This window comes from Macrobrachium nipponense, chromosome 23 (assembly GCF_015104395.2).
Source record: "Macrobrachium nipponense isolate FS-2020 chromosome 23, ASM1510439v2, whole genome shotgun sequence".
Taxonomy (NCBI): Eukaryota; Metazoa; Arthropoda; class Malacostraca; order Decapoda; family Palaemonidae; genus Macrobrachium; species Macrobrachium nipponense.
The window spans coordinates 25,670,633-25,696,920 of record NC_061090.1 but is presented as its reverse complement, the minus strand read 5'-3'; the positions used below and the strand labels follow the sequence as shown (position 1 = coordinate 25,696,920).

At 40.3% G+C, this 26,288-nt stretch overlaps 1 protein-coding gene across 2 annotated transcripts in view; it reads left to right on the top strand.

Annotated features, from left to right (window-relative positions):
- Positions 1–7,730: 7,730 nt before the first annotated feature.
- The window catches only part of LOC135199538 (multiple epidermal growth factor-like domains protein 6), a 99,123-nt gene continuing 80,565 nt past the window's right edge, over positions 7,731–26,288 (top strand). For both annotated transcript variants that reach the window (XM_064227699.1, XM_064227692.1), the window contains exons 1-2: positions 7,731–7,855; positions 8,522–8,647. In XM_064227699.1, coding sequence (XP_064083769.1) covers positions 7,735–7,855; positions 8,522–8,647 — 247 coding nt within the window. In that variant the 5' untranslated portion in view covers positions 7,731–7,734. The remainder of the gene's footprint in view (positions 7,856–8,521; positions 8,648–26,288) is intronic.

The window sequence follows — 26,288 nt, the reverse complement described above, 5'->3', positions numbered from 1 at the left end:
TATTTATCATTTGATAAGTTACAGAGAAGGGAGTTATTATCCTATAACAGATTCACATCAGCCTTGCATATGATGTCTAGGCCATTCCCTTACGACGCTCCTGATTGCCTGTTGATAAGCCCATCAGAAAGCCTACAAACTCTCGTGTCGCACTAGAGTTCATAAAGAAATGAATGTATGCCCCCCGATCCTCTTTCAAGAATTGTACCACTTTAATTACACCCCAAGTTTACCTGCAGAAAAGCAGTTTTTTTATTCATCTACACCTGTGATTGATTATCAACAGCCAATCATGAGCGTCGTAAGGGACAGGCCTAGACAACAGATGCAGGACTGATGTGAATAATATATTACAGTATTCAAATGTACCGAAGTAAATCCGACTCGTATATTGTTAGTGAATTCTAATTCTTCTCTATTTGCACAGCAATGCACACAAGACACCTACAAATGTGACCAAATGAATGGATATTGTTCCAGACGCAGTGCAATAGTAATGAAGACCAAATTCAAGGGGGAGCGACGGACCTGGGTGTAAAATGCGTGCCCCCTAAAAGGTTTGTTAATTTGCAATTTTTCCTGAGTAATAGTTAGGGCAAAGTGTCTCTCTCTCTCTCTCATTACTCCTAAGTACACTGAGCAAATAAAAAAGTAAAAAGAATATATATATCTCAAGATGAAGAAAAAAATATGCCCTCATCATAGAACTATATATAAAAAAAGCTGATGCCAGTCAGCGAGAATGTAGATATGGGAAACAGCAACGAAAGAAAAAGACAAATTGCATAATAACAATACTATATTAATCATTTGATTAGATACGGAGGAGGGAGTTATTATCCTATAATAGATTCACATCAGCCTTGCATATGATGTCTAGGCCATTCACTCACGACGCTCCTGATTATCTGTTGATAAGCCAATCAGAAGACTGGAAAATCAGCCTTGCTCCAGAGTTCACAAAGGCAGGATACATGTTCCATCATCTCTTTCAAGAATTGTAACTTTTATTACACCTATATTTTACCTAAAGAAAATCAATGTTTTTTTTTTCATGTCCTGTGATTGGTTTATTAACAGCCAATCATGAGCGTCGTAAGGGACAGGCCTAGACCCCAGATGCACGACTGATGAGAATCCACTATAGAACAGTATTCATAACAACTAAGCCAATTAACTCATATATGTTAGTGAATTCTTTTTAATCAAATAGTGTATGCAGTTTTTATTTTTATTCTCTCTCTTCTTGTGCATCCTAATAAGATTGATAACCTAAATAAGTAAGAAGTCTGTAAAATAATAAGATTCCGAAAAGGATAGATAGCATGACAGATCTACATAAGAAAAATGCTGATACAAGCGGAACAGAATGTAAAAATGGAAAAATAGTTGTCTTCCATCCCATAACTACTAAAAGAATATGGTAGATAGAGCATTGTGGTGTGATACAAGGACCACTTCACCCTAGGGGGGTGTCACGGACCGTCGAGGTCCGCTACAAGTTCAATATTATAATAAAGAAATAAAAATTCAACACCAACAGTTGAAACTCGGGATACGAATATAGAAAGAAACACAAACAGAACAAAAGTTTATTTACAAGCTTACTAACAAAGATAAATGAAGAATGGTCTCTCCTATTTACATAACAGAAATAAAATTTTACAGTATGTAAATTGGGGAGACAGTGAGGTAATAAAATACTTGCTGGCCAGTTTTGCAGCTATCGAAATCAATGCTCGAAGCGACGGCTTCACAAAGGAGAACTGTGGAACTTCTAACGTCTTCTTGACTCTGTACTGCAGAAAACAAGGGCTATTCTTAATACTCGAAGGGCAGGTTACTCCTCAAAACCACCTTGAAGGACGTTTCTTCTCTGAAGGCTTGTTCAACGTCAGAAAATCTCTGTCGTCCACTCCCTGACTGGACGACTTGACCCGAATCTGACCAAACTCTCATGCGCCTTCTTCCTCTCTTATCCTTCGTCTGTTCCTTCTTCTCTTCTCTCTCTCTCTGATGATCTCTCACTGATCTTTCTGATCTCTGCTGGTCTCTCACTGATGATCTGATCTCTCCTACTTCATAAGTCGTACAGTGGTACCTCGACATACGAAAGGCTCAACTTACAAAAAACTCAAGATACGAAAGCAAATACGAAGATATTTTTTTGCTCTACATACGAAAACTGTTCAAGATACGAAAGGTTGTTGCTATAAAGTCCCGAGATTCGCCTGGACCACCTATAACAATTTTAAAACTCGCATGCCGCCAACCGAGTAGACTCGCTGCCATCCTCCCGCTCTCCCATTGGTTCCTGATGCTAGTCACCGCCATAAGATCCTTCTCTCCTATTGGTCAGCATCTCTCCCATGATCCCATCTTGCATCTACATAGTGGAGTGCTTTTTCGGCCACTCGGTGGCATCATCAGTATCGCAAGTACGCGGAATTCATTCGGTCTACACGATTTCGTTTATTAACGTAAATTCGTTAGTGATTTCATTGTAGTACTACTTTATCGTATTGTGCAAGAACTTTACTACATAAGTATACATACTACATAACTTAATTACATACATTATATACTTAATCATGGGTCCCAAGAAAGCTGAATTAGGAAAGAAGAGGATGCTTTCTTTGGAGACAAAAATGGAGATCGTTAAAAAGTATGAAGCTGGCATGCGATTGAATGTGATCGCCAAGGAATATGGCCGAAATCCATCGACAATAGACACCATCCTTAAACAGAAGGAAGCCATCAAAGCAGCTACACCTTCCAAGGGCGTGACTATTTTGTCTAGCATGAGGAGCCACATGCACGACGAGATGGAACGGCTGCTTCTTGTCTAGATAAAAGACAAAGAAATCGCTGGCAATACGATAACCGTGACGACAATCTCCCACAAGGCCACCGCTATTTTCGGCGATTTGATTGCCCAGGCCGAAGACGACGGAGGAGAAGGGACATCGACGCCAACCCCAGAGTTCAAGGTTTCTCATGGGTGGTTCGAAAAATTCCGTAAACGGACTGGTATCCATTCGGTGGTGTGGCATGGGGAAGCAGCCAGCTTGGACACGAAAGCGGCCGAAGCCTTTATTAACACGTTCGACGAGATGACAATCAAGGAAGGCTACAGTTCTCAGCAAGTTTTCAACTGTGATGAGACTGGCCTTTTTTGGAAAAAAATGCCTCGTCGGACATACATCACGGAGGAAGAGAAGAAGCTAACCGGGCATAAGCCTATGAAAGACAGGCTTACGCTCGCACTTTGTTCCAACGCCAGTGGGGATCGCAAGGTGAAGCCCCTACTTGTCTATCATTCGGAGACTCCTCGAGCCTTCAAGGCCCACAAAGTTCTTTATCTTCCGCCTAACACCACCCCTCTCCTCCAGCCCATGGACCAGCAAGTGATATCAAACTTCAAGAAGCTGTATAAAAATCATCTTTTCAAGAGATGTTTCGACATCACCGATCAGTGGCGGCTCGTAGCTAAAATTAGTGGAGGTGCTGGTCCAGAAAACATTTAGCCTTTGTTTTAAAACTGCGAATATACTTCTTGTTGTGGCTTACTCCTTCTTGAATAATTTTAATTTCTGGTAATGGGCGCCCTGCTTGTTTAATTGCTACCTTCTCTTGAAGTGTTAACTGTGAAAAATTTAGTTCTTTCAGTGCAGAAACCGTCTTTGCTTCCTGTGCCATTTTGCAAAATAATGCTAGGCCAACCTGTGAAATCAAGAAAAATACTATTTCATACGATCTTTCTGGGATTTTACACCATATATGATAATTAAAATTGAGCACAAGCCATCCCTTATCAATAATATTTTAAAATCATCCCTGGCAAATTGAAAAGCACTATCGAAAATAAGAGTGACAGAAGAACACTCACCCATTCACAACAACAGCTGAGACAAGACTGCGTCGGCAGCAGTCCACGCTCTCCTTTCCACCAAGGGAAGCCCTCCCCCCTTTCTCCCCGCATTTGTATAATTATGTTGTGTTTAAAGTAGTTTGAATGGTTCTAGTGTGTTTGTATCACTGTGTGTAATGTTAAGTTCAGCACTCTGATGCAGTGATGAGTTTCTTCACATGCATGTCCATGTGTATGTTTGTGTTATGATGTTATGTGTGGCTGGCGTCTGATCGGGGGGGCTGCAGTCTCACAGTCCCTATTGACGAGCCGCCACTGTCACCGATACCACAAATCTCTCCTTGCATGAATTTTGGAAGGAGCATTTCGATGTTGTCATATGCATCAGACTCATTGATCAAGCTTGGCAGGAGGTTTCGAGGCGAACCTTAAATTCTTTGTGGAGGAAACTCTGGCCTGATGCCGTATCCACCCGAGACTTCGAGGGATTCGACGTGGGCGAACCTGGTGCTGTAGATTCAGGAACAGTTGACGATTCTGAAACTGTTTCACAACCACATCTTGACGAGATCGTTGCACTCAGCAAGTCCATGGGGCTGGTCGTCGACGAGGACGACATCAATGACCTTTGTCGAGGAGCACCAAGAGGAGCTTACGACGGATGACTTGAAGGAGTTGGAGGCCATGCAACATAATAGATTCACATTAGCCTTGCATATGATGCCTAAGCCATTCCCTTACGACGTTCCTGATTATCTGTTGATAAGCCAATCAGAAGACTGGAAACTCAGTCTCGCTCCAGATTTCACATAGGAAGGATGTATGTTCCTTCATCTCTTTCAAGAATTGTAACTTTCATTACACATAAGCTTTACCTAAAGAAAATCAGTAGTTTTTTTTTATCAAGCCCTGTGATTGGTTTATCAACAGCCAATCATGAGCATCGTAAGGGACAGGCCTAGACACCAGATGCATGACTGATGTGAATCCACAATAGTACAGTATCCAAATGTACCAAGTAAACCGAGCAATAGTTAGGGCAAAGTTTCTATCTCTCTCTCTCTCTCTCTTTCTCTCTCATTACTCCTAAGTACATTGAGCAAATGAAAAAGTAAAAAGTCTATATATATCTCAAGATGAAAAAAATATTCTCTCATCATAGAACTATATATAAAAAAATCTGATGCCAGTCAGGGAGAACGTAGATATGGGATAAAGACACGAAATAAAAAGACAAATTACACAATAATACTAATATTATATTAATCATTTGATAAGCTAAGGAGAATGGAGGTATTAACCTATAATTGATTCACATCAGCCTTACATATGATGTCTAGGCCATTCACTGACGACGCTCCTGATTATTTGTTGTTAAGTCAATCAGAAGATTGGAAACTCAGTCTCGCTCCAGAGTTTACATAGGAAGGATGTATATTCCTTCATCTCTTTCATGAATTATAACTTTCATTACACCTAAGTTTTACCAGCAGAAAAGCAGTTTTTTTTTTCAAGCCTTGTGATTGGTTTGTCAACAGCCAATCATGAGCGTCGTAAGGGACAGGCCTAGACACCAGATGCACGACTGATGGGAATCTACTATTGTACAGTATTCATATGAACTAAGTCAATTAACACATATATATTAGTGAATTCTAATTCTTCTCTATTTCACAGGATGCACCATGACACCTACATGTGCCCAAATGAAATGGCTATTGTTCAAGAGCCAGTGCAATAAGCACCAATGATGAACACCAAATTTCCAGGGGGATGCGACGGACCTGGGTGTAAATGCTGTGCCCCTAAAGGTCTGTTTATTTGCAGTTTTTGTTATGTAATAGTTAGCGCAGAGTCTCTCTCTCTCTCTCTCTCTCTCATTACTCCTAAGTACGCCGAGTATATAAAGAAGTAGTCTCTTAATATCTCAAGATTAAGAAAAAAATGGCTCTCGTCATAAAACTAGATATAAAAAAAAGCTGATGCAAGTCAGAGAGAATGTAAATATGGGAAAAAGCAATGAAATAAAAAGACAAATTGCGTAATAATAATAATATTATATTTATCATTTGATAAGTTATGGAGGAGGGAGTTATTATCCTATAATACATTCAGATCAGCATTGCATATGATGCCTACGCCATTCCCTTACGACGCTCCTGATTGGCTGTTGATGAGCCAAACAGAAGACTGGAAACTCTCAGCGTCGCTCCAGAGTTCACATAGAAAGGATGTATGTCCCTTCCTCTATTTCAATTCCTCGTTGGACCACTGGTTTTAGCATTCGGCTACCAATCAAGTGATCCGAAGTTCAATTCTCCGCTCGGCCAACGTGGAGTAAAAGGAATTTATTTCTGGTGATAGAAATTCATTTCTCGATATAATGTGGTTAGGATACCACAATAAGCTGTAGGTCCAGTTGCTAGGTAACCAATTGGTTCGTAGCCACATCAAAATATCAAATCCTTCGGGCTAGCCCTATCAGAGCTGTTAATCAGCTCAGTGGTCTGGTAAAACTGAGATATACTTAACTCCTCTCTTTCAAGAATTGTAACTTTAATTACACCTAAGTTTTACCTACAGAAAAGCTGTGTTTCTTTTTCTTATATTTCATCAAGCCCTGTGTTTGTTTTATCAACAGCAAATCATGAGCGTCGTAAGGGAAAGGCCTAGACACCAGATGCACGACTGATGGGAATCTACTATAGTACAGTATTCATATGAACTGAGTCAATTAACTCATATGTATTAGTGAATTCTAATCCTTCTCTATTGCACAGGATGCACCATGACACCTACATGTGCCCAAATGAATGGATACTGTTCTAAGAGCCAGTGCGATAGCAATGATGAACAGCAAATTCCAGGGGGATGTGATGGACCTGGGTGTAAATGCTGTGCCCCTAAAGGTCTGTTTATTTGCAATTTTTGTTATGTAATAGTTAGCGCCGAGTCTCTCTCTCTCTCTCTCATCACACCTAAGTACACTGAGCATATAAAGAATAGTCTCATTATCTCAAGATTAAGAAAAAAAAAATATGCTCGCGTCATAGAACTATTGTAAAAAAGCTGATGCAAGTCAGAGAGAATGTAATGTGGGGAAAAATAAACGAAATAAAAGACAAATTGCATAATAATAATATTATTATATTTATCATTTGATAAGTTACTGAGAAGGGAGTTATTATCCTATAATAGATTCACATCGGCCTTGCATATGATGTCTAGGCCATTCCCTTACGACAATCCTGATTGGCTGTTGATGAGCCAGTCAGAAGACTGGAAACTCTCAGCGTCGTTCTAGAGTTCACATAGAAAGGATGTATGTCCCTTCCTCTCTTTCAATTCCTCGTTGGACCACTGGTTTTAGCGTTCGGCTACCAATCCAGTAGTCCGAAGTTCAATTCTCGGCTCGGCCAACACGGAATAAGAGGAATTTATTTCTGGTGATAGAAATTCATTTCTCGATATAAAGTGGTTCGGATATCACAATAAGCTGTAGGTCCCGTTGCTAGGTGACTAATTGGTTCCTAACCACGTAAAAATATCTAATCCTTCGGGCCAGCCCTATCAGAGCTGTTAATTAGCTCAGTGGTCTGTACTTAACTCCTCTCTTTCAAGAATTGTAACTTTAATTACACCTAGGTTTTACCTGCAGAAAAGCTGTTTTTCTTTTTATTATATTTCATCAAACCCTGTGTTTGGTTTATCAACAGCAAATCATGAGCGTCGTAAGGGACAGGCCTAGACACCAGATGCACGACTGATGTGAATCTACTATAGTATATTATTCATATGAACTAAGTCACTTAACTCATATATGTTAGCGAATTCTAATTCTTCTCTATTTCACAGCATGCACAATGACTCCTACATGTGTCCAAATGAATGGATATTGTTCCAAGAACCAGTGCAATAGCAATGATGAACAGCAAATTCCAGGGGGATGCGACGGACCTGGGTGTAAATGCTGTGCCCCTAAAGGTCTGTTTATTTGCAATTTTTGTTATGTAATAGTTAACACAGCCTCTCTCTCTCTCTCTCTCATTACACCTAAGTACACTGAGCATGTAAAGAAGTAGTCTCTCATTATCTCAAGATTAAGAAAAAAAAAATATGCTCGCGTCATAGAACTAGTTGTAAAAAAAGCTGATGCAAGTCAGAGAGAATGTAAATATGGGAAAAATAAACGAAATAAAAAGACAAATTGCATAATAATAATATTATTATATTTATCATTTGATAAGTTACAGAGAAGGGAGTTATTATCCTATAACAGATTCACATCAGCCTTGCATATGATGTCTAGGCCATTCCCTTACGACGCTCCTGATTGCCTGTTGATAAGCCAATCAGAAGCCTACAAACTCTCAGTGTCGCACTAGAGTTCATAAAGAAATGATGTATGCCGATCCCTCTTTCAAGAATTGTAACTTTAATTACACCCAAGTTTTACCTGCAGAAAAGCAGTTTTTTTTATTTCATCTACACCTGTGATTGATTATCAACAGCCAATCATGAGCGTCGTAAGGGACAGGCCTAGACAACAGATGCAGGACTGATGTGAATCTAATATATTACAGTATTCAAATGTACCAAGTAAATCGACTCGTATATGTTAGTGAATTCTAATTCTTCTCTATTGCACAGAATGCACCAAGACACCTACATGTGACCAAATGAATGGATATTGTTCCAAGAGCCAGTGCAATAGTAATGAAGACCAAATTCAAGGGGGATGCGACGGACCTGGGTGTAAATGCTGTGCCCCTAAAGGTTTGTTAATTTGCAATTTTTCCTGAGTAATAGTTAGGGCAAAGTGTCCCTCTCTCTCTCTCATTACTCCTAAGTACACTGAGCAAATAAAAAAGTAAAAAGTCTATATATATCTCAAGATGAAGAAAAAAATATGCCCTCATCATAGAACTATATGTAAAAAAAGCTGATGCCAGTCAGCGAGAATGTAGATATGGGAAACAGCAACGAAAGAAAAAGACAAATTGCATAATAACAATACTATATTAATCATTTGATTTGATACGGAGGAGGGAGTTATTATCCTATAATAGATTCACATCAGCCTTGCATATGATGTCTAGGCCATTCACTCACGACGCTCCTGATTATCTTTTGATAAGCCAATCAGAAGACTGGAAAATCAGCCTTGCTCCAGAGTTCACAAAGGCAGGATACATGTTCCTTCATCTCTTTCAAGAATTGTAACTTTCATTACACCTATATTTTACCTAAAGAAAACCAGTGTTTTTTTTTTTATGTCCTGTGATTGGTTTATTAACAGCCAATCATGAGCGTCGTAAGGGACAGGCCTAGACCCCAGATGCACGACTGATGAGAATCCACTATAGAACAGTATTCATAACAACTAAGCCAATTAACTCATATATGTTAGTGAATTCTTTTTAATCAAATAGTGTATGCAGTTTTTATTTTTATTCTCTCTCTTCTTGTGCATCCTAATAAGATTGATAACCTAAATAAGTAAGAAGTCTGTAAAATAATAAGATTCCGAAAAGGATAGATAGCATGACAGATCTACATAAGAAAAATGCTGATACAAGCGGAACAGAATGTAAAAATGGAAAAATAGTTGTCTTCCATCCCATAACTACTAAAAGAATATGGTAGATAGAGCATTGTGGTGTGATACAAGGACCACTGCACCCTAGGGGGGTGTCACGGACCGTCGAGGTCCGCTACAAGTTCGATATTATAATAAAGAAATAAAAATTCAACACCAACAGTTGAAACTCGGGATACGAATATAGAAAGAAACACAAACAGAACAAAAGTTTATTTACAAGCTTACTAACAAAGATAAATGAAGAATGGTCTCTCCTATTTACATAACAGAAATAAAATTTTACAGTATGTAAATTGGGGAGACAGTGAGGTAATAAAATACTTGCTGGCCAGTTTTGCAGCTATCGAAATCAATGCTCGAAGCGACGGCTTCACAAAGGAGAACTGTGGAACTTCTAACGTCTTCTTGACTCTGTACTGAAGAAAACAAGGGCTATTCTTAATACTCGAAGGGCAGGTTACTCCTCAAAACCACCTTGAAGGACGTTTCTTCTCTGAAGGCTTGTTCAACGTCAGAAAATCTCTGTCATCCACTCCCTGACTGGACGACTTGACCCGAATCTGACCAAACTCTCATGCGCCTTCTTCCTCTCTTATCCTTCGTCTGTTCCCTTCTCTTCTCTCTCTCTCTGATGATCTCTCACTGATCTTTCTGATCTCTGCTGGTCTCTCACTGATGATCTGATCTCTCCTACTTCATAAGTCGTACAGTGGTACCTCAACATACGAAAGGCTCAACTTACAAAAAACACAAGATACGAAAGCAAATACGAAGATATTTTTTTGCTCTACATACGAAAACTGTTCAAGATACGAAAGGTTGTTGCTATAAAGTCCCGAGATTCGCCTGGACCACCTATAACAATTTTAAAACTCGCATGCCGCCAACCGAGTAGACTCGCTGCCATCCTCCCGCTCTCCCATTGGTTCCTGATGCTAGTCACCGCCATAAGATCCTTTTCTCCTATTGGTCAGCATCTCTCCCATGATCCCATCATGCATCTACATAGTGGAGTGCTTTTTCGGCCACTCGGTGGCATCATCAGTATCGCAAGTACGCGGAATTCATTCGGTCTACACGATTTCGTTTATTAACGTAAATTCGTTAGTGATTTCATTGTAGTACTACTTTATCGTATTGTGCAAGAACTTTACTACATAAGTATACATACTACATAACTTAATTACATACATATACTTAATCATTGGTCCCAAGAAAGCTGAATTAGGAAAGAAGAGGATGCTTTCTTTCTTTGGAGACAAAAATGGAGATCGTTAAAAAGTATGAAGCTGGCATGCGATTGAATGTGATCGCCAAGGAATATGGCCGAAATCCATCGACAATAGACACCATCCTTAAACAGAAGGAAGCCATCAAAGCAGCTACACCTTCCAAGGGCGTGACTATTTTGTCTAGCATGAGGAGCCACATGCACGACGAGATGGAACGGCTGCTTCTTGTCTAGATAAAAGACAAAGAAATCGCTGGCAATACGATAACCGTGACGACAATCTCCCACAAGGCCACCGCTATTTTCGGCGATTTGATTGCCCAGGCCGAAGACGACGGAGGAGAAGGGACATCGACGCCAACCCCAGAGTTCAAGGTTTCTCATGGGTGGTTCGAAAAATTCCGTAAACGGACTGGTATCCATTCGGTGGTGTGGCATGGGGAAGCGGCCAGCTTGGACACGAAAGCGGCCGAAGCCTTTATTAACACGTTCGACGAGATGACAATCAAGGAAGGCTACAGTTCTCAGCAAGTTTTCAACTGTGATGAGACTGGCCTTTTTTGGAAAAAAATGCCTCGTCGGACATACATCACGGAGGAAGAGAAACGAAGCTAACCGGGCATAAGCCTATGAAAGACAGGCTTACGCTCGCACTTTGTTCCAAACGCCAGTGGGGATCGCAAGTGGTGGGAAAGCCCCTACTTGTCTAATCATTCGGAGACTCCTCGAGCCTTCAAGGCCCACAAAGTTCTTTATCTTCCGCCTAACACCACCCCTCTCCTCCAGCCCATGGACCAGCAAGTGATATCAAACTTTCAAGGAAGCTGTATTTAAAAATAAAAACATCTTTTCAAGGAGATGTGTTTCGACATCACCGGATCAGTTGGCGGCTTCGTAGCTAAAAATTAAAAGGTTAGTGGAGGTGCTGGTCCAGAAAACATTTAGCCGTTTGTTTTAAAACTGCGAATATACTTCTTGTTTTGTGGCTTATTACTCCTTCTTGAATAATTTTAATTTCTGGTAGTGGGCTGCCCTGCGTTGTTTAATTATTACCATTCTCTTGAAGTGGTTAACTGTGAAAGAAATTTTAGTTTCCTTTCAGTGCAGAAACCGTCTTTGCTTCCTGTGTTGCCATTTTGCAAAATAATGCTAGGCCAACCTGTGAAATCAAGAAAAATACTATTTCATACGATCTTTCTGGGATTTTACACCATATATGATAATTAAAATTGAGCACAAGCCATCCCTGATCAATAATATTTTAAAATCATCCCTGGCAAATTGAAAAGCACTATCGAAAATAAGAGTGACAGAAGAACACTCACCCATTCACAACAACAGCTGAGACAAGACTGCGTCGGCAGCAGTCCACGCTCTCCTTTCCACCAAGGGAAGCCCTCCCCCATTTCTCCCTGCATTTGTATAATTATGTTGTGTTTAAAGTAATTTGAATGGTTCTAGTGCGTTTGTATCACTGTGTGTAATGTTAAGTTCAGCACTCTGATGCAGTGATGAGTTTCTTCACATGCATGTCCATGTGTATGTTTGTGTTATGACGTTATGTGTGGCTGGCGTCTGATCGGGGGGGCTGCAGTCTCACAGTCCCTATTGACGAGCCGCCACTGTCACCGATACCACAAATCTCTCCTTGCATGAATTTTGGAAGGAGCATTTCGATGTTGTCATATGCATCAGACTCATTGATCAAGCTTGGCAGGAGGTTTCGAGGCGAACCTTAAATTCTTTGTGGAGGAAACTCTGGCCTGATGCCGTATCCACCCGAGACTTCGAGGGATTCGACGTGGGCGAACCTGGTGCTGCAGATTCAGGAACAGTTGACGATTCTGAAACTGTTTCACAACCACATCTTGACGAGATCGTTGCACTCGGCAAGTCCATGGGGCTGGTCGTCGACGAGGACGACATCAATGACCTTTGTCGAGGAGCACCAAGAGGAGCTTACGACGGATGACATAACGTCGTTCAAGAAGATTTCTCTAGCAACGGCGAGGAGGAGGACGACGACTCTATGACAATGGCAGAAATTAAGGATGATCTAGCTGCTTTTCATAAGGTGCAATTATTTGTAGAAAAGAGACACCCCGAAAAGGCTTACACAGGTATGCTTGCGCAGTTCGATGACGTTTGCCTGAGTCGTTTCAGGAGCATTTTGAAAAGCAATCTCCCTTGGATAGTTATTTCTTAAAGAGGCCTTTGGTAAGAGTAAGCAAAAAGGAAGATCCAATTGTTACTACAAAGTATAAAAAAGTAAAAAAAATGTATAAATCAAAGAAAAAAAATTCATTTTAAGTTTTTTGTAAAGTTAAGTGTTACAGTTTTGTTAATATGTTTCATAAAGTTTAGTTTATGTTTCCTGACATTTTTTAATGTGTTTCGTAAAGTTAAGTGTACGTACTATAAGAAGTTTTCTGCCGTTTGTCCTCCTCTGTCGCCACTTTCGGAGATAACTTCACTCGAAAGGTAAGGTTCCACATTTTACCACATACATACGTATGTATGTACAGTATTTCTTGTATACCACGTACACTAATACACTTTATTTATAGGTACGTACATATTAGTACTAGTACGTATTAAGTTAGGTATTGAATGTTCCAAATTGTTGTAGTATTTCATTGTTTATTGGTCAATTTAGCTTTTTATTGGTCAATTTAGCTTTAATATAAAATTTACTGGGGTGTTTTTGTAGGGCTTGGAACGGATTAGGCATTTGGCACATAAAATGCGGTTCAAGATACGAAAAGCTCATGATACGAAGGCCGCCTTGGAATGGATTAATTTCGTATATAGAGGTCCATTGCATATATACGGCAACCTGGAGGGGGGGCTACCAGCGAACGTCACAGACTCCCGAGATGACAGGAACATTTTAGAAGGATCTTGACGAAATATTGCCTCATATTTCGCTGCATTTTCTGACAACGTGACGCGCCTGTTGCGTTCCACAACACACCTGCCGATTCTAGAACAATCATGAGAACAGGCGACTCCAACACGTGCGCGAATGCCTTCTTGCTGCAGAACTTCTCGAAGAAGATGCATTTTCCTTTCCTTTAGTATATGATTCCTTGCTATAAAGCGATTACCATGACACGTTTTTCCAAAAGAAGAAAATGAAATCAACTGATTTTATTTTTTTCTAAAGAAACAAGAATCAAACAGCAGGGGAACAATTCTGCATAAAGCTTTAATTCAGTTAAACACACACACTTCTCCACTCACACACCCACTCGTGCCAAAACAGAAAACGGTTATCAGGCTACTCATATTTTGAAAAATCTCTAGAGAGGCTATCAGCTATAACATTATCCTTTCCCCTTATATGAACTATATTCAGGTTATAGTCTTGTAATTCTAAACTCCAACGCATTAGACGTTTATTCTCATTCTTAAACCTCTCCAAATAAACTAACGGATTATGATTAGTATACACAGTTAAAACAGAACTACTACGTGCGTAAATCTCAAAGTGTTGCAATGCTGTAACTAAACCAAACAATTCCTTTTCAATAGTGGAATAGTTCTGTTGCACTTTATTTAGTTTCTTTGAATAATAGGCAACTGGGAGTTTCATTCCATTCACTTCTTGTAACAAAACCTCTCCTATGCCAATATCACTGTCATCGATCGCTAAATTAAATTCCTTACCAAAATCAGGTAGTAATAGAACTGGCTCGTGAATCATTATAGCCTTTAACATGTTGAAGGCTTCCACACACACGACATCAAATACAAAACTGCATCCTTTCTTAAACAGATTAGTTATGGGAGCGCTTATTTCTGAGAAATTTGGTATGAATCTACGGAAATACGAAACCATTCTGAGAAATCTCATGGCCTGTTTTTTAGTTATTGGAATTGGGAAATTCATGATAGTTTCTATGTTCCGATCCTTTGGACAGATTTTACTAAGACCTACCTTATGTCCTAGATAAGTAATAGAGGCTTTCCCAAATTCGCATTGCCTTAGATTAAGAACGAGATTTGCTTTTGTAAGGGCTTCCAAGACTCTTGCCAAAGTCCTTACATGATCCTCCCAAGTCTCTGAAAATATCACAAGATCATCTAAGTACACGACACAGTTGTTGATGCCATTTAAAACTTTATTCATTAACCTTAGGAAGGTACTGGCTGCGTTCTTCAAGCCAAAAGCCATAAATTTGGGCTCAAAACTACCAAATGGCATTATAAAGGCGGATATTTTCTGGGCTCGTTCACTTAAAGGTACTTGCTAATAACCTTTAGCCAAATCAAGCTTTGAGATGAACTTGGAATTTCCAATTCTATCTTAGCAATCATCAATCCTGGGTAAGGAAAAATTACTTTGCTTAGTTACACTGTTTACCTTCCGGAAATCAATGCACAATCTATCTGATCCATCTTCCTTTTTCACCAGAACTACCGGGTAACTCCATTCACTCTCGTTAGGTACTATCAAATCATTATCTAGCATGTAACTAATTTCCTTCCTCACAGATTCTGCCTTTTCTGGGCTTAGACGATATGGACTTTGCCTAATGGGTTTCGTGTCCTGCAACTCAATATCATGTTCTAAAACATTGGTTAGGCCTAGTTTGTCACTAATAGTTTCAGGATAATTCACTAAAACATTACATATTTCCCTCAAGTTTTCCTTTTCTAAACTCTGATTAAAAACTTCGAAATTTTTAAGCACCTCGGAGTTTTTCTCAAAACTAATTTCTTTCTGAGACACCATTACTACAGGCATGGGGCGTTCGTTATATTTCTTGAGCAAGTTTACATGCAGCCACTTTGCTGTATGCTTACCCATATCTATTAAATAATTTAGATTCCCCCTTTTCTCTAAAATTGAAAAAGGACCTTCAAACTTATTAGATAAAGAGGGACCTTCTTTCTGGACTAGTACTAAAACTTTATCTCCCACACAGAACCTTCTCTCGTTTGCTCTAAGATCATGTTTCCGTTTAGTCTCCCCTTGAGTTTCACTCTTGTTCTCCTTCACTAGTTGCCAAGCATCTCCTAAATTGTTTTTATAATACTCTAGATTAGTTATGTAGTCCTCACTACCTTCTTTAAGCATTAAGTTACATTTTAGCATTTCCAAAGGACCTTTAGCGGTGTGACCGAAAACCACCTCGAAAGGACTAAATCATGTAGTGTCATTCGGTGCCAACCTTAAAGCTAACAGATCAAATGGTAACTTTTCTTCCCAGTCGTGTTTGAAGTTCTTACACAATTTCCTTAAACAACTCTTTAACGTTTGGTGAAACCGCTCCACAATGCCTTGTGATTCGGGATGATAAGGTGTGGAAGTTATGAGTTTAATGCCTAACTCTTTCATTCTATCCTTGAAATATTTGGATACAAAATTACAACCATTATCACTCTGTATAGTACGAGGCAGACCAAACTTAGAAAAATAATCTAACAATCGTTTAACTACGATCCTTGCGTTACAGCTTCTTACAGGTATCGCCTCTGGATAGCGAGTTAGTCTATCAATGATTGTCAACAGATATATACTCCCTCCCTTACTTCTAGGCAATGGTCAGACCATATCGATAGCTACATTCTCAAAAGGTTCGCCTACTGAAGGAATATTACACAACGGAGCTCTGGGAATTACTTGATTCGGTTTCCAAGCAATTTGGCATTCATGACAGCTTAAAACATACCTCTTTACGTCACTCCTCATTTTAGGCCAAAAGTACGGCTTACTAATACACCTGAAAGTTTTATTTACTCCCAAATGTCCTTGTTCATCATGTGCTAACTTCAAAACTAGTTCATCAAGCTTTCTAGGAACCACTAATTGTTCTGTGATTTCCTCTTTACTACCTGACTTAGGACGAACATAACGATTCAAAACTTCGTCCTTTAAACAAAACGTTTCCTTACACACAGTATCAATATCATCATCCAGCTCACATTCAATAATTCGGGTTAGTGTCTCATCATCTCTCTGAAACTTGACTAGCTCATCCTTATTCAAAAGGTTAGTGCCTAATTCGTCACCGTAACTATTACTTGACTCCACTACATCGACTACTTTACTCTCAACAGCTACACCTTCCGTTTGGCTATCACTGTCACCAATAGAGTCAGGTCTCTCAGCTACACTCACGCCAAGATCAACCTCGCCACCTCTATCATGCTCGTTCGAATCCACGAACTCACTCTTGTTCGAATCCACAAACTCGCACTCGTTTGAATCCACGAACAAATTATGACCGTAGTCTATGTCTGTATCTAAACCTGACCTAGTTACTACCATTTCAGGCACTGGAATATCCCTCACAACAGGATTCACATTCTTGGATAAAGCTAAGTCATTACCGACAATAATGTCAACGCCATCAACAGGCAAACTGTCAACAACTGCTAGTTTCACTTCTCCTGACACTACCTGACTTTCTAAATTCAACTTCAGCAAAGGACAAAAAACACAAGTGTTAGGTAATCCACCTAACATGACTTTTTCTTCCATATTGATTTCTGCCCTGTCTGGCACACTCTCTCTCTCCTAATCAGTGAGACAGCAGCTCCTGTGTCTCAAAGCAAGACTACTTCTCTCAAATCTACTCCTCCAAGAGAGGAAACTACACCTTCTTACAGAAATTCACCAAAAAATTTCTTAGTTTGTCTCATCACATCATTCCCACTTGACGAAAGGTTAACTAGAGACACTGGTTTTGTAACGTCCTTCCCTTCTACTGCATAATTTCTCGATAAATGCCCTTTCCCATTAAATCGGAAACAAGTTAATTCTGAGCCACTAGATGCCACTTTACTCTTACAAACCTTAGACGTATGACCAGGTTTTCTGCATGTATAACAGGAATAATCACTTTTACTCGTGTTGCTAATACTAGAACTGAAACCTTTACTGCTTTGTACTCTACCAGGCGAAGGATCATTTTGCTTTTTACCGGTACTCAAATTATGAGTTAAACTATATTCGTCTGCTAACCTAGTTGCTCCTGCAAAAGATAAATCTCGCCTATCTTCTACATAAAGCTTAATCTCAAGGGATACATTATCTTTGAAGTTTTCTAACAACACTAAGATCTTCAAACCATCAAAATCCTCAACTTTAGCAGAAGTTAACCAATCAAAAAACTGCCTTTCTAACTTCTTACCGTATTCTACATACATAATATTCTCATCCTTTCTCAAACTTCTAAATTTCTTACGGTACGCATCCGGTACTAGCCTATACACACTAAGAGCAGTTTCTTTCACAATATCATAATTATCACATTCCTCCTTAGACATACAACTACGCACGGTGAGCGCCCTACCACTCAAAACTGACTGTAAATATAGTCCACATTTCTTTAGGAGAACCTACTCTTTCCATTAACTTCTCAAAACACATGAAATATGTCGTAACATCTTCATCAAACTTTGGTACTAATTTCAACACTGCACTCATACCTAACCCATGAGCTCCATTTTCATTCTCGCCTGTCTAACTGTTACGAGTACTTCGCCTTAACCGAGCGATTTCCAACTCGTGCATACGTTCTTTCTCTCTTTCTTCCTGTTCATGCATACGTTCTTTCTCTCTTTCTTCCTGCTGCATTACCAACATTTCTCTCTCTTGCTGCATTTTCATTACTTCTCTCTCTTGCTGCATTTTCATTGCTTCTCACTCTTGCTGCATTTTTATTGCCTCTCTCTCTGCCACTCTTTCATCTCTCTCATACTTTTCTCTTTCTTTCTTTTCAACATACTCACAGAGATCATTCCCCTCTAGACCTAGAAGCTTACCCGAATCAATAAACTCTTTCACTATCTCACTCATTCTGGTTCTTTCTATATTCTCCCTGTTTCAAACTGTTACAGTGCCGAATAGCCTAGCAAGGTCGCCACTAATGTCACGGACCGTCGAGGTCCGCTACAGGTTCGATATTATAATAAACAAAAAAAATTCAACACCAACAGTTGAAACTCGGGATACGAATATAGAAAGAAACACAAACAGAACAAAAGTTTATTTACAAGCTTACTAACAAAGATAAATGCAGAATGGTCTCTCCTATTTACATAACAGAAATAAAATCTTACAGTATGTGAACTGGGGAAACAGTGAGCTAATAAAATACTTGCTGGCCAGTTTTCCAGCTGTCGAAAATCAATGCTCGAAGCGACGGCTTCATAAAGGAGAACTGTGGAACTTCAAACGTCCTCTTGACTCCGTACTGCAGAAAACAAGGGCTATTCTTAATACTCAAAGGGCAGGTTACTCCTCAAAACCACCTTGTAGGACATTTCTTCTCTGAAGGCTTGTTCAACGTCAGAAAATCTCTGTCGTCGACTCCCTGAATGGACGACTTGACCCGAATCCGACCAAACTCTCATGCACCTTCTTCCTCTCATCCTTCGTCTGTTCGTTCTTCTCTTATCTCTCTCTGATGATCTCTCACTGATCTCTCTTCTCTCTGCTGGTCTCTCACTGATGATCTGATCTCTCCTACTTCGTAAGTCGTATATATACGGTGACCTGGGGGCGGGGCCTACCAGCGAACGTCACAGACTCCTGACATGACAGGAACATTTTAGGATCTCCATGAAATATTGCATCATATTTCGCGGCGTTTTATGACAACGTGACTGCGCATGTTGCGTTCCACAGCACGCCTGGCGATTCTAGAACAATCATGAGAACAGGCTCCTCAAACATGTGCATGAATGCCTCCTTGCTGTAGAACTTCTCGAAGAAGATGCGTTTTTCTTTCCTTCAGTATATAATTCCTTGCTATAAAGCGATTACCATGACAGGGGGCTACTTCTCTGTTTTCACTCAGAGAGAAGTTGATGGGCCAAACTTGGAACGGCCAGAAAATCGTCAATAGAGGAAAGGTAGCACTGAGACCCATACATTTTGATTAAGAAAAATAATAATTTATACAACAGCCTGTAAAAAACGTTTATTGATCATCAAAAAAATTAAATGACAACTAAGCAGCATATTTTATATATATATATATATATATATATATATATATATATATATATATATATATATATATATATTTATTTATTTTTCTTAATCAAATTATATAGGCTTAAATGCTAACATCCCAATATTAACAATTTCATGGGCTATTCAAATCTGGGACTATTAATTTTTGTAATGTGCAGGTAGCTGGTGGTGTTTTCCCCTGCCCTATACATTATGATTATTATTATTAGTATTATTATTGTTATTATTATTATTAGTATTTTTTTTTGCTCTATCACAGTCTTCCAATTCGACTGGGTGGTATTTATAGTGTAGGGTTCCAGGTTGCATCCTGCCTCCTTAGGAGTCCATCACTTTTCTTACTATGTGCGCCGTTTCTAGGATCACATTCTTCTGCATGAGTCCTGGAGCTACTTCAGCCTCTACTTGTTCTAGATTCCTTTTCAAGGATCTTGAGATCGTGACTAGTGTTCCTATGATTATGGTTACAATTTCCACTGGCATGTCCCATATCCTTCTTATTTCTATTTTCAGGTCTTGATACTTACCCATTTTTTCCCTCTCTCTTCAACTCTGGTGTCCCATGGTATTGCATCATCAAAGAGTGATACTTTCTTCTTGATTTTGTCAATCAACGTCACGTCTGGTCTATTTTCACGTATCACCCTATCTGTTCTGATTCCATAGTCCCACAGGATCTTTGCCTGATCGTTTTCTATCACTTCCTCAGGTTGGTGCTTGTACCACTTGTTACTGCGAGGTAGCTGATGTTTCTTGCACAGGCTCCAGTGGAGGGCTTTTGCCACTGAATCATGCCTCTTTTTGTACTGGTTCTGTGCAAGTGGCAGACATTCGCTTGCTATGTGGTTTATGGTTTCATTTTTCGTATTGCACTTCCTACATATGGGAGAGATGTTATTACCGTCTATCATTCTTGAATATATCTGGTTCTTAGGGCCTGATCTTGTGCCACTGTTATCATTCCTTCAGTTTTCTTCTTGAGCTTTCCCCTCTGTAGCCATTGCCACGTGTCATCACTGGCTAGTTCTTTAGTCTGTCTCATGTATTGTCCGTGCATTGGTTTGTTGTGCCAGTCCTCTGTTCTGTTTGTCATTCTCCTGTCTCTGCATATTTCTGGGTCTTCGTCTACTTTTATCAGTCCTTCTTCCCATGCACTCTTGAGCCACTCGTCTTCACTGGTTTTCAGATACTACCCCAGTGCTCTATTCTCGATGTTGATGCAGTCCTCTATACTTAGTAGTCCTCTCCCTCCTTCCTTTCGTGTTATGTACAGTCTGTCCATATTTGCTCTTGGGTGTAGTGCTTTGTGTATTGTCATATGTTTCTTAGTTTTCTGGTCTATGCTGCAGAGTTCTGCCTTCGTCCATTCCACTATTCCTGCGCTGTATCTGATTACTGGCACTGACCATGTGTTTATGGCTTTTATCATATTTCCAGCATAGAGTTTTGACTTAAGTATTGCCTTGAGTCTGCATATATTCTTTCCTGATCGTGTCCTTCATCTCTTGGTGTTTTATATCCCGTCCTTCCATTATTCCCAGGTATTTGTATCCCATCTCATCTATGTGTTTGATGTTGCTCCCATCTGGTAGTTTTATCCCATCAGTCCCTGTTACTTTGCCCTTTTGTATGTTGACTAAGGCACATTTTTCTATTCCAAACTCCATCCTGATGTCCCCAGATACAATCCTTACAGTCTGGATTAAGGTATCTATTTCCTTGATGCTCTTACCATACAGCTTGATGTCAGCCATGAACACCAGATGGTTAATTCTGTTGCCTCTTTTCTTGAGTTGGTACCCAGCATCCATCTTCTGCAGTACTTTTGTCATGGGAATCATGGCTACTACGAAGAGTATGGGGACTGTGAGTCGCCCTGGAAGATCCCACTCCTGATATTAACCTCTGCTAGTCTTATTCCAGAGCTTGTAAGTATTGTATTCCAGTTGCGCATTGCATTTTTGAGGAAGCTGATGGTGTTTTCCTCTGCCCCATATATTTTCAGGCATTCTATTAGCCATGTGTGTGGTATAATGTCGAAGGCTTTCTTATAGTCAATCCATGCCATGCTTAGGTTGGTTTTCCTTCTCCTACTGTTCTTCACTACCATTTTGTCTATCAGGAGCTGGTCTTTTGTGCCCCTACACTTCCTTCTGCAGCCTTTCTTTGGTGGGGGATGGTGTTTGTCTCCTCTAGGTAGCTGTATAGCCTTTCACTGATGTTACATGTTAGTAACTTCCGCATTATTGGTAGGCAGGTGAGGCCTGTAGTTACTGGCTATATTTCCCTTACTCTTGTCTTTTTGTACTAAGGATGTTCTTCCTGTGGTCATCCATTTGGGTGCATGGTGATTTGAAATACAATGCTGAAGTTGTTCTGCTATTCGTGGGTGTGGGGCCTTGAAGTTTTTGAGCCAGTATCCATGGACTTCATCGGGACCTGGGGCTTTCCAGTTTGGCATTTTCTTTAGTTGGTGTCTGACTGTGTCTGTCGTGATCTCTGTGAATCTTTGTTTTATTCTGCCTGATTCTTCTTCCTTGACTTGCTGGAGCCATGTTGCATGTTTGTTGTGTGATACCGGATTGTTCCATATGTTTTTCCCAGTCTCTTACTTGGTTCTGCTTCGGGATTTCTTGGTGGTTGTCTTCCCCTCTTAGTTGGCTGTATAGTCTTTTCTGGTTGGTTCCGAATAATTTGTTCTGTTGGTATCCTTATTCCTGTTAATGTACCGTTGAATCTTATGTGCTTTGGCCTTAAGCCTCTGTTTTACATCTTCTATTGTGTTGTTTAGTCCCCTCTCCTGTATTTTGCATTTCTCGTTGAGTCCCTCCCTTGTTTTCTTGCTTCTTCTTCTTCTTCTTCTTCTTCTTATTATTATTATTATTATTATTATTTTTTTTTTTTTTTTTTTTTTTTTTTTTTTTTTTTGCTCTATCACAGTCCTCTAATTCGACTGGGTGGTATTTATAGTGTGGGGTTCCGGGTTGCATCCTGCCTCCTTAGGAGTCCATCACTTTTCTTACTATGTGTGCCGTTTCTAGGATCACACACTTCTGCATGAGACCTGGAGCTACTTCAGCCTCTAGTTTTTCTAGATTCCTTTTCAGGGATCTTGGGATCGTGCCTAGTGCTCCTATGATTATGGGTACGATTTCCACTGGCATATCCCATATCCTTCTTATTTCTATTTTCAGATCTTGATACTTATATCCATTTTTTTCCCTCTCTTCTCTTCAACTCTGGTGTCCCATGGTATTGCGACATCAATGAGTGATACTTTCTTCTTGATTTTGTCAATCAACGTCACGTCTGGTCTATTTGCACGTATCACCCTATCCGTTCTGATACCATAGTCCCAGAGGATCTTTGCCTGATCGTTTTCTATCACTCCCTCAGGTTGGTGCTCGTACCACTTATTACTGCAAGGTAGCTGATGTTTCTTGCACAGGCTCCAGTGGAGGGCTTTTTGCCACTGACTCATGCCTCTTTTTGTACTGGTTCTGTGCAAGTGCCGGGCATTCACTTGCTATGTGGTTTATGGTTTCATTTTTCGTATTGCACTTCCTACATATGGGAGAGATGTTATTTCCGTCTATCGTACTTTGAACATATCTGGTTCTTAGGGCCTGATCTTGTGCCGCTGTTATCATTCCTTCAGTTTCCTTCTTTAGCTCTCCCCTCTGTAGCCATTGCCAATTGTCATCGCTGGCTAGTTCTTTAGTCTGTCTCATGTATGTCCGTGCATTGGTTTGTTGTGCCAGTCCTCTGTTCTCTCTGTCTTTCTCCTGTCTCTGTATATTTCTGGGTCTTCGTCTACTTTTATTAGTCCCTTCTTCTCAATGCACTCTTTAGCCACTCGTCTTCACTGGTTTTCAGATATTGCCCCAGTGCTCTGTTTTCAATGTTGACGCAGTCCTCTATACTTAGTAGTCCTCTCCCTCCTTCCTTTCGTGTTATGTATAGTCTGTCCGTATTTGCTCTTGGGTGTAGTGCTTTGTGTATTGTAATTTGTTTACTGGTTTCTGATCTATGCTGCGGAGTTCTGCCTTCGTCCATTCCACTATTCCTGCGCTGTATCTGATTAACTGCCCACTGCATGTGTGATGGCTTTTATCATATTTCCTCCATTGAGTTTTGACTTGAGTATCGCCTTGAGTCTCTGCATATATTCTTTCCTGGTCGTGTCCTTCATCTCTTGGTGTTTTATATCTCCTCCTTCCATTATTCCCGGGGTATTTGTTTTATCCTGTCTCATCTATGTGTTTGATGTTGCTCCCATCTGGTAGCTTTATCCCTTCAGTTCTCGTTACTTTGCCTTTTTGTATGTTGACTAAGGCGCATTTTTCTATTCCAAACTCCATTCTGATGTCCCCAGATACAATCCTTACAGTCTGGATTAGGGTATCTATTTCCTTGATGCTCTTACCATACAGCTTGATGTCGTCCATGAACATCAGATGGTTGATTTTGTTGCCTCTTTTCTTGAGTTGGTACCGGCATCCATCTTCTGTAGTACTTTGTCATGGGAATCATGGCTACTACGAAGAGTAGTGGGGACAGTGAGTCGCCCTGGAAGATCCCTCTCCTGATATTAACCTCTGCTAGTCTTATTCCAGAGCTTGTAAGTATTGTATTCCAGTTGCGCATTGTATTTTTTGAGGAAGCTGGTGGTATTTTCCTCTGCCCCATATATTTTCAGGCATTCTATTAGCCATGTGTGTGGTATCATGTCGAAGGCTTTCTTATAGTCTATCCATGCCATGCTTAGGTTGGTTTTTCCTTCTCCTACTGTTCTTCATTACCATTTTGTCTATCAGGAGCTGGTCTTTTGTGCCCCTACACTTCCTTCTGCAGCCTTTCTGTTGGTAGGGGATGGTGTTTGTCTCCTCTAGGTATTGTATAGCCTTTCACTGATGATACCTGTTAGTAACTTCCACATTATTGGTAGGCAGGTTGATAGGCCTGTAGTTACTGGCTATATTTCCCTTACTCTTGTCTTTTTGTACTAAGGATGTTCTTCCTGTGGTCATCCATTTGGGTGCTTGGTGATTTGAGATACAATGCTGGAAGTTCTGCTATTCGTGGGTGTAGGGCCTTGAAGTTTTTTGAGCCAGTATCCATGGACTTCATCGGGACCTGGGTTTTCCAGTTGGGCATTTTCTTTAGTTGGTGTCCTGACTGTGTCTGTCGTGATCTCTGTGAATCTTTGTTTTATTCTCCCTGTTTCTTCTTCCTTGACTTCCTGGAGCCATGTTGCATGTTTGTTGTATGATACCGGATTGCTCCATATGTTTTCCCAGTCCCTTACTTGGTTCGGCTTCAGGAATTTCTGGGTGGTTGTCTTCCCCTCTTAGTTGGCTGTATAGTCTTTTCTGGTTGGTTCCGAATAGTTTGTTCTGTTGGTATCCCATTATTCCTGTTCATGTACCGTTGGATCTTGTGTGCTTTGGCCTTAAGCCTCTGTTTTACATCTTCTATTGTGTTGTTTAGTCCCCTCTCTTGTACTTTGTATTTCTCGTTGAGTTCCTCCTTTGTTTTCTTGCTTCTTAGCCTTTTTTCTGCCATCTCTTTCAGTTTACTCAAGTCAGATCTCATCACCATGATTTGCTTTTCCAGGCGCCTTTCCAAGGAGGTTGCTGTTTTGGTTTCTGTTGGGTTGGTTGTGACGGTGGTGTTGGTGTTCGAATCCCCATCAGTTCTGCTACTAATCTTGCTCCTGCATATGTCAAGTTATTTGTTTCTGTGATACTGGTGGTGTGTATTAGGCCCATTATTTCATTGACCTCACTTGTTTTCTCCCTTAATTTCTTGTGTTGTAGGCTTTCATGGTGGGGATCTTTGTTCTCTCTGTATCTGGCTCCATCCATTGTCTAATCTTTTCTACCCATTCCGTCCTCTCTGTTACTTCGTCGGTGTTTCTTCGTGTGTCGTTGTTTGATACTTCATCCTCCCTGTCGTCTTCTGTGGCATCGTCTCTCAGTTCGTCTTCGTGTAATTCGTTGTCGTGTGACATTTCCCTTTCCAGTTCTTCTCTTTCTGTTGGGGAGAGCCAGTTCTTTTTCTTTATGTTCCTTACTTGATCTGCCAGCCTCTGCTCTGTTTGGGGGGTGTTATTCCTCTCATTCCAGATGTTGATCAATCTTCTTCTATATCCTCTCTCCGTCGGGTTGCTTCTGATGTAGCATCTCCATATTTCCTTATTTTCTTCTCTTGTCCATTTCTTCCTTTTGCCTCTGTAGCTCCAATCTCAGGCTGTTGATTACTTTCGTTGTGGTGATCAGTTGCTGGATGACGACCTCCAAGTACCTGACCGTCTTCCCCTTCAATTGGGTTGAATACCTGGTTGCCGGACGAAGCTCCTCTGTTGCCAGAGGTTCCATTTACGTCGTTTGTCGTTTATTCCTTCATTTCTTTCCATCATTGCTGAGTTTTGCTATTTAACCCATAGCTGGACCCTACCCCATCAGGGATAGGTACTCATTTACAGCTGAGTAGACTGAGGAAATTATGGTAAAGATCCTTTCCCAAGGAATCAACGCCGAGGAGAGCGGTCACCCATCCAACGACTGACCAGCCCCAATGTTGCTTAACT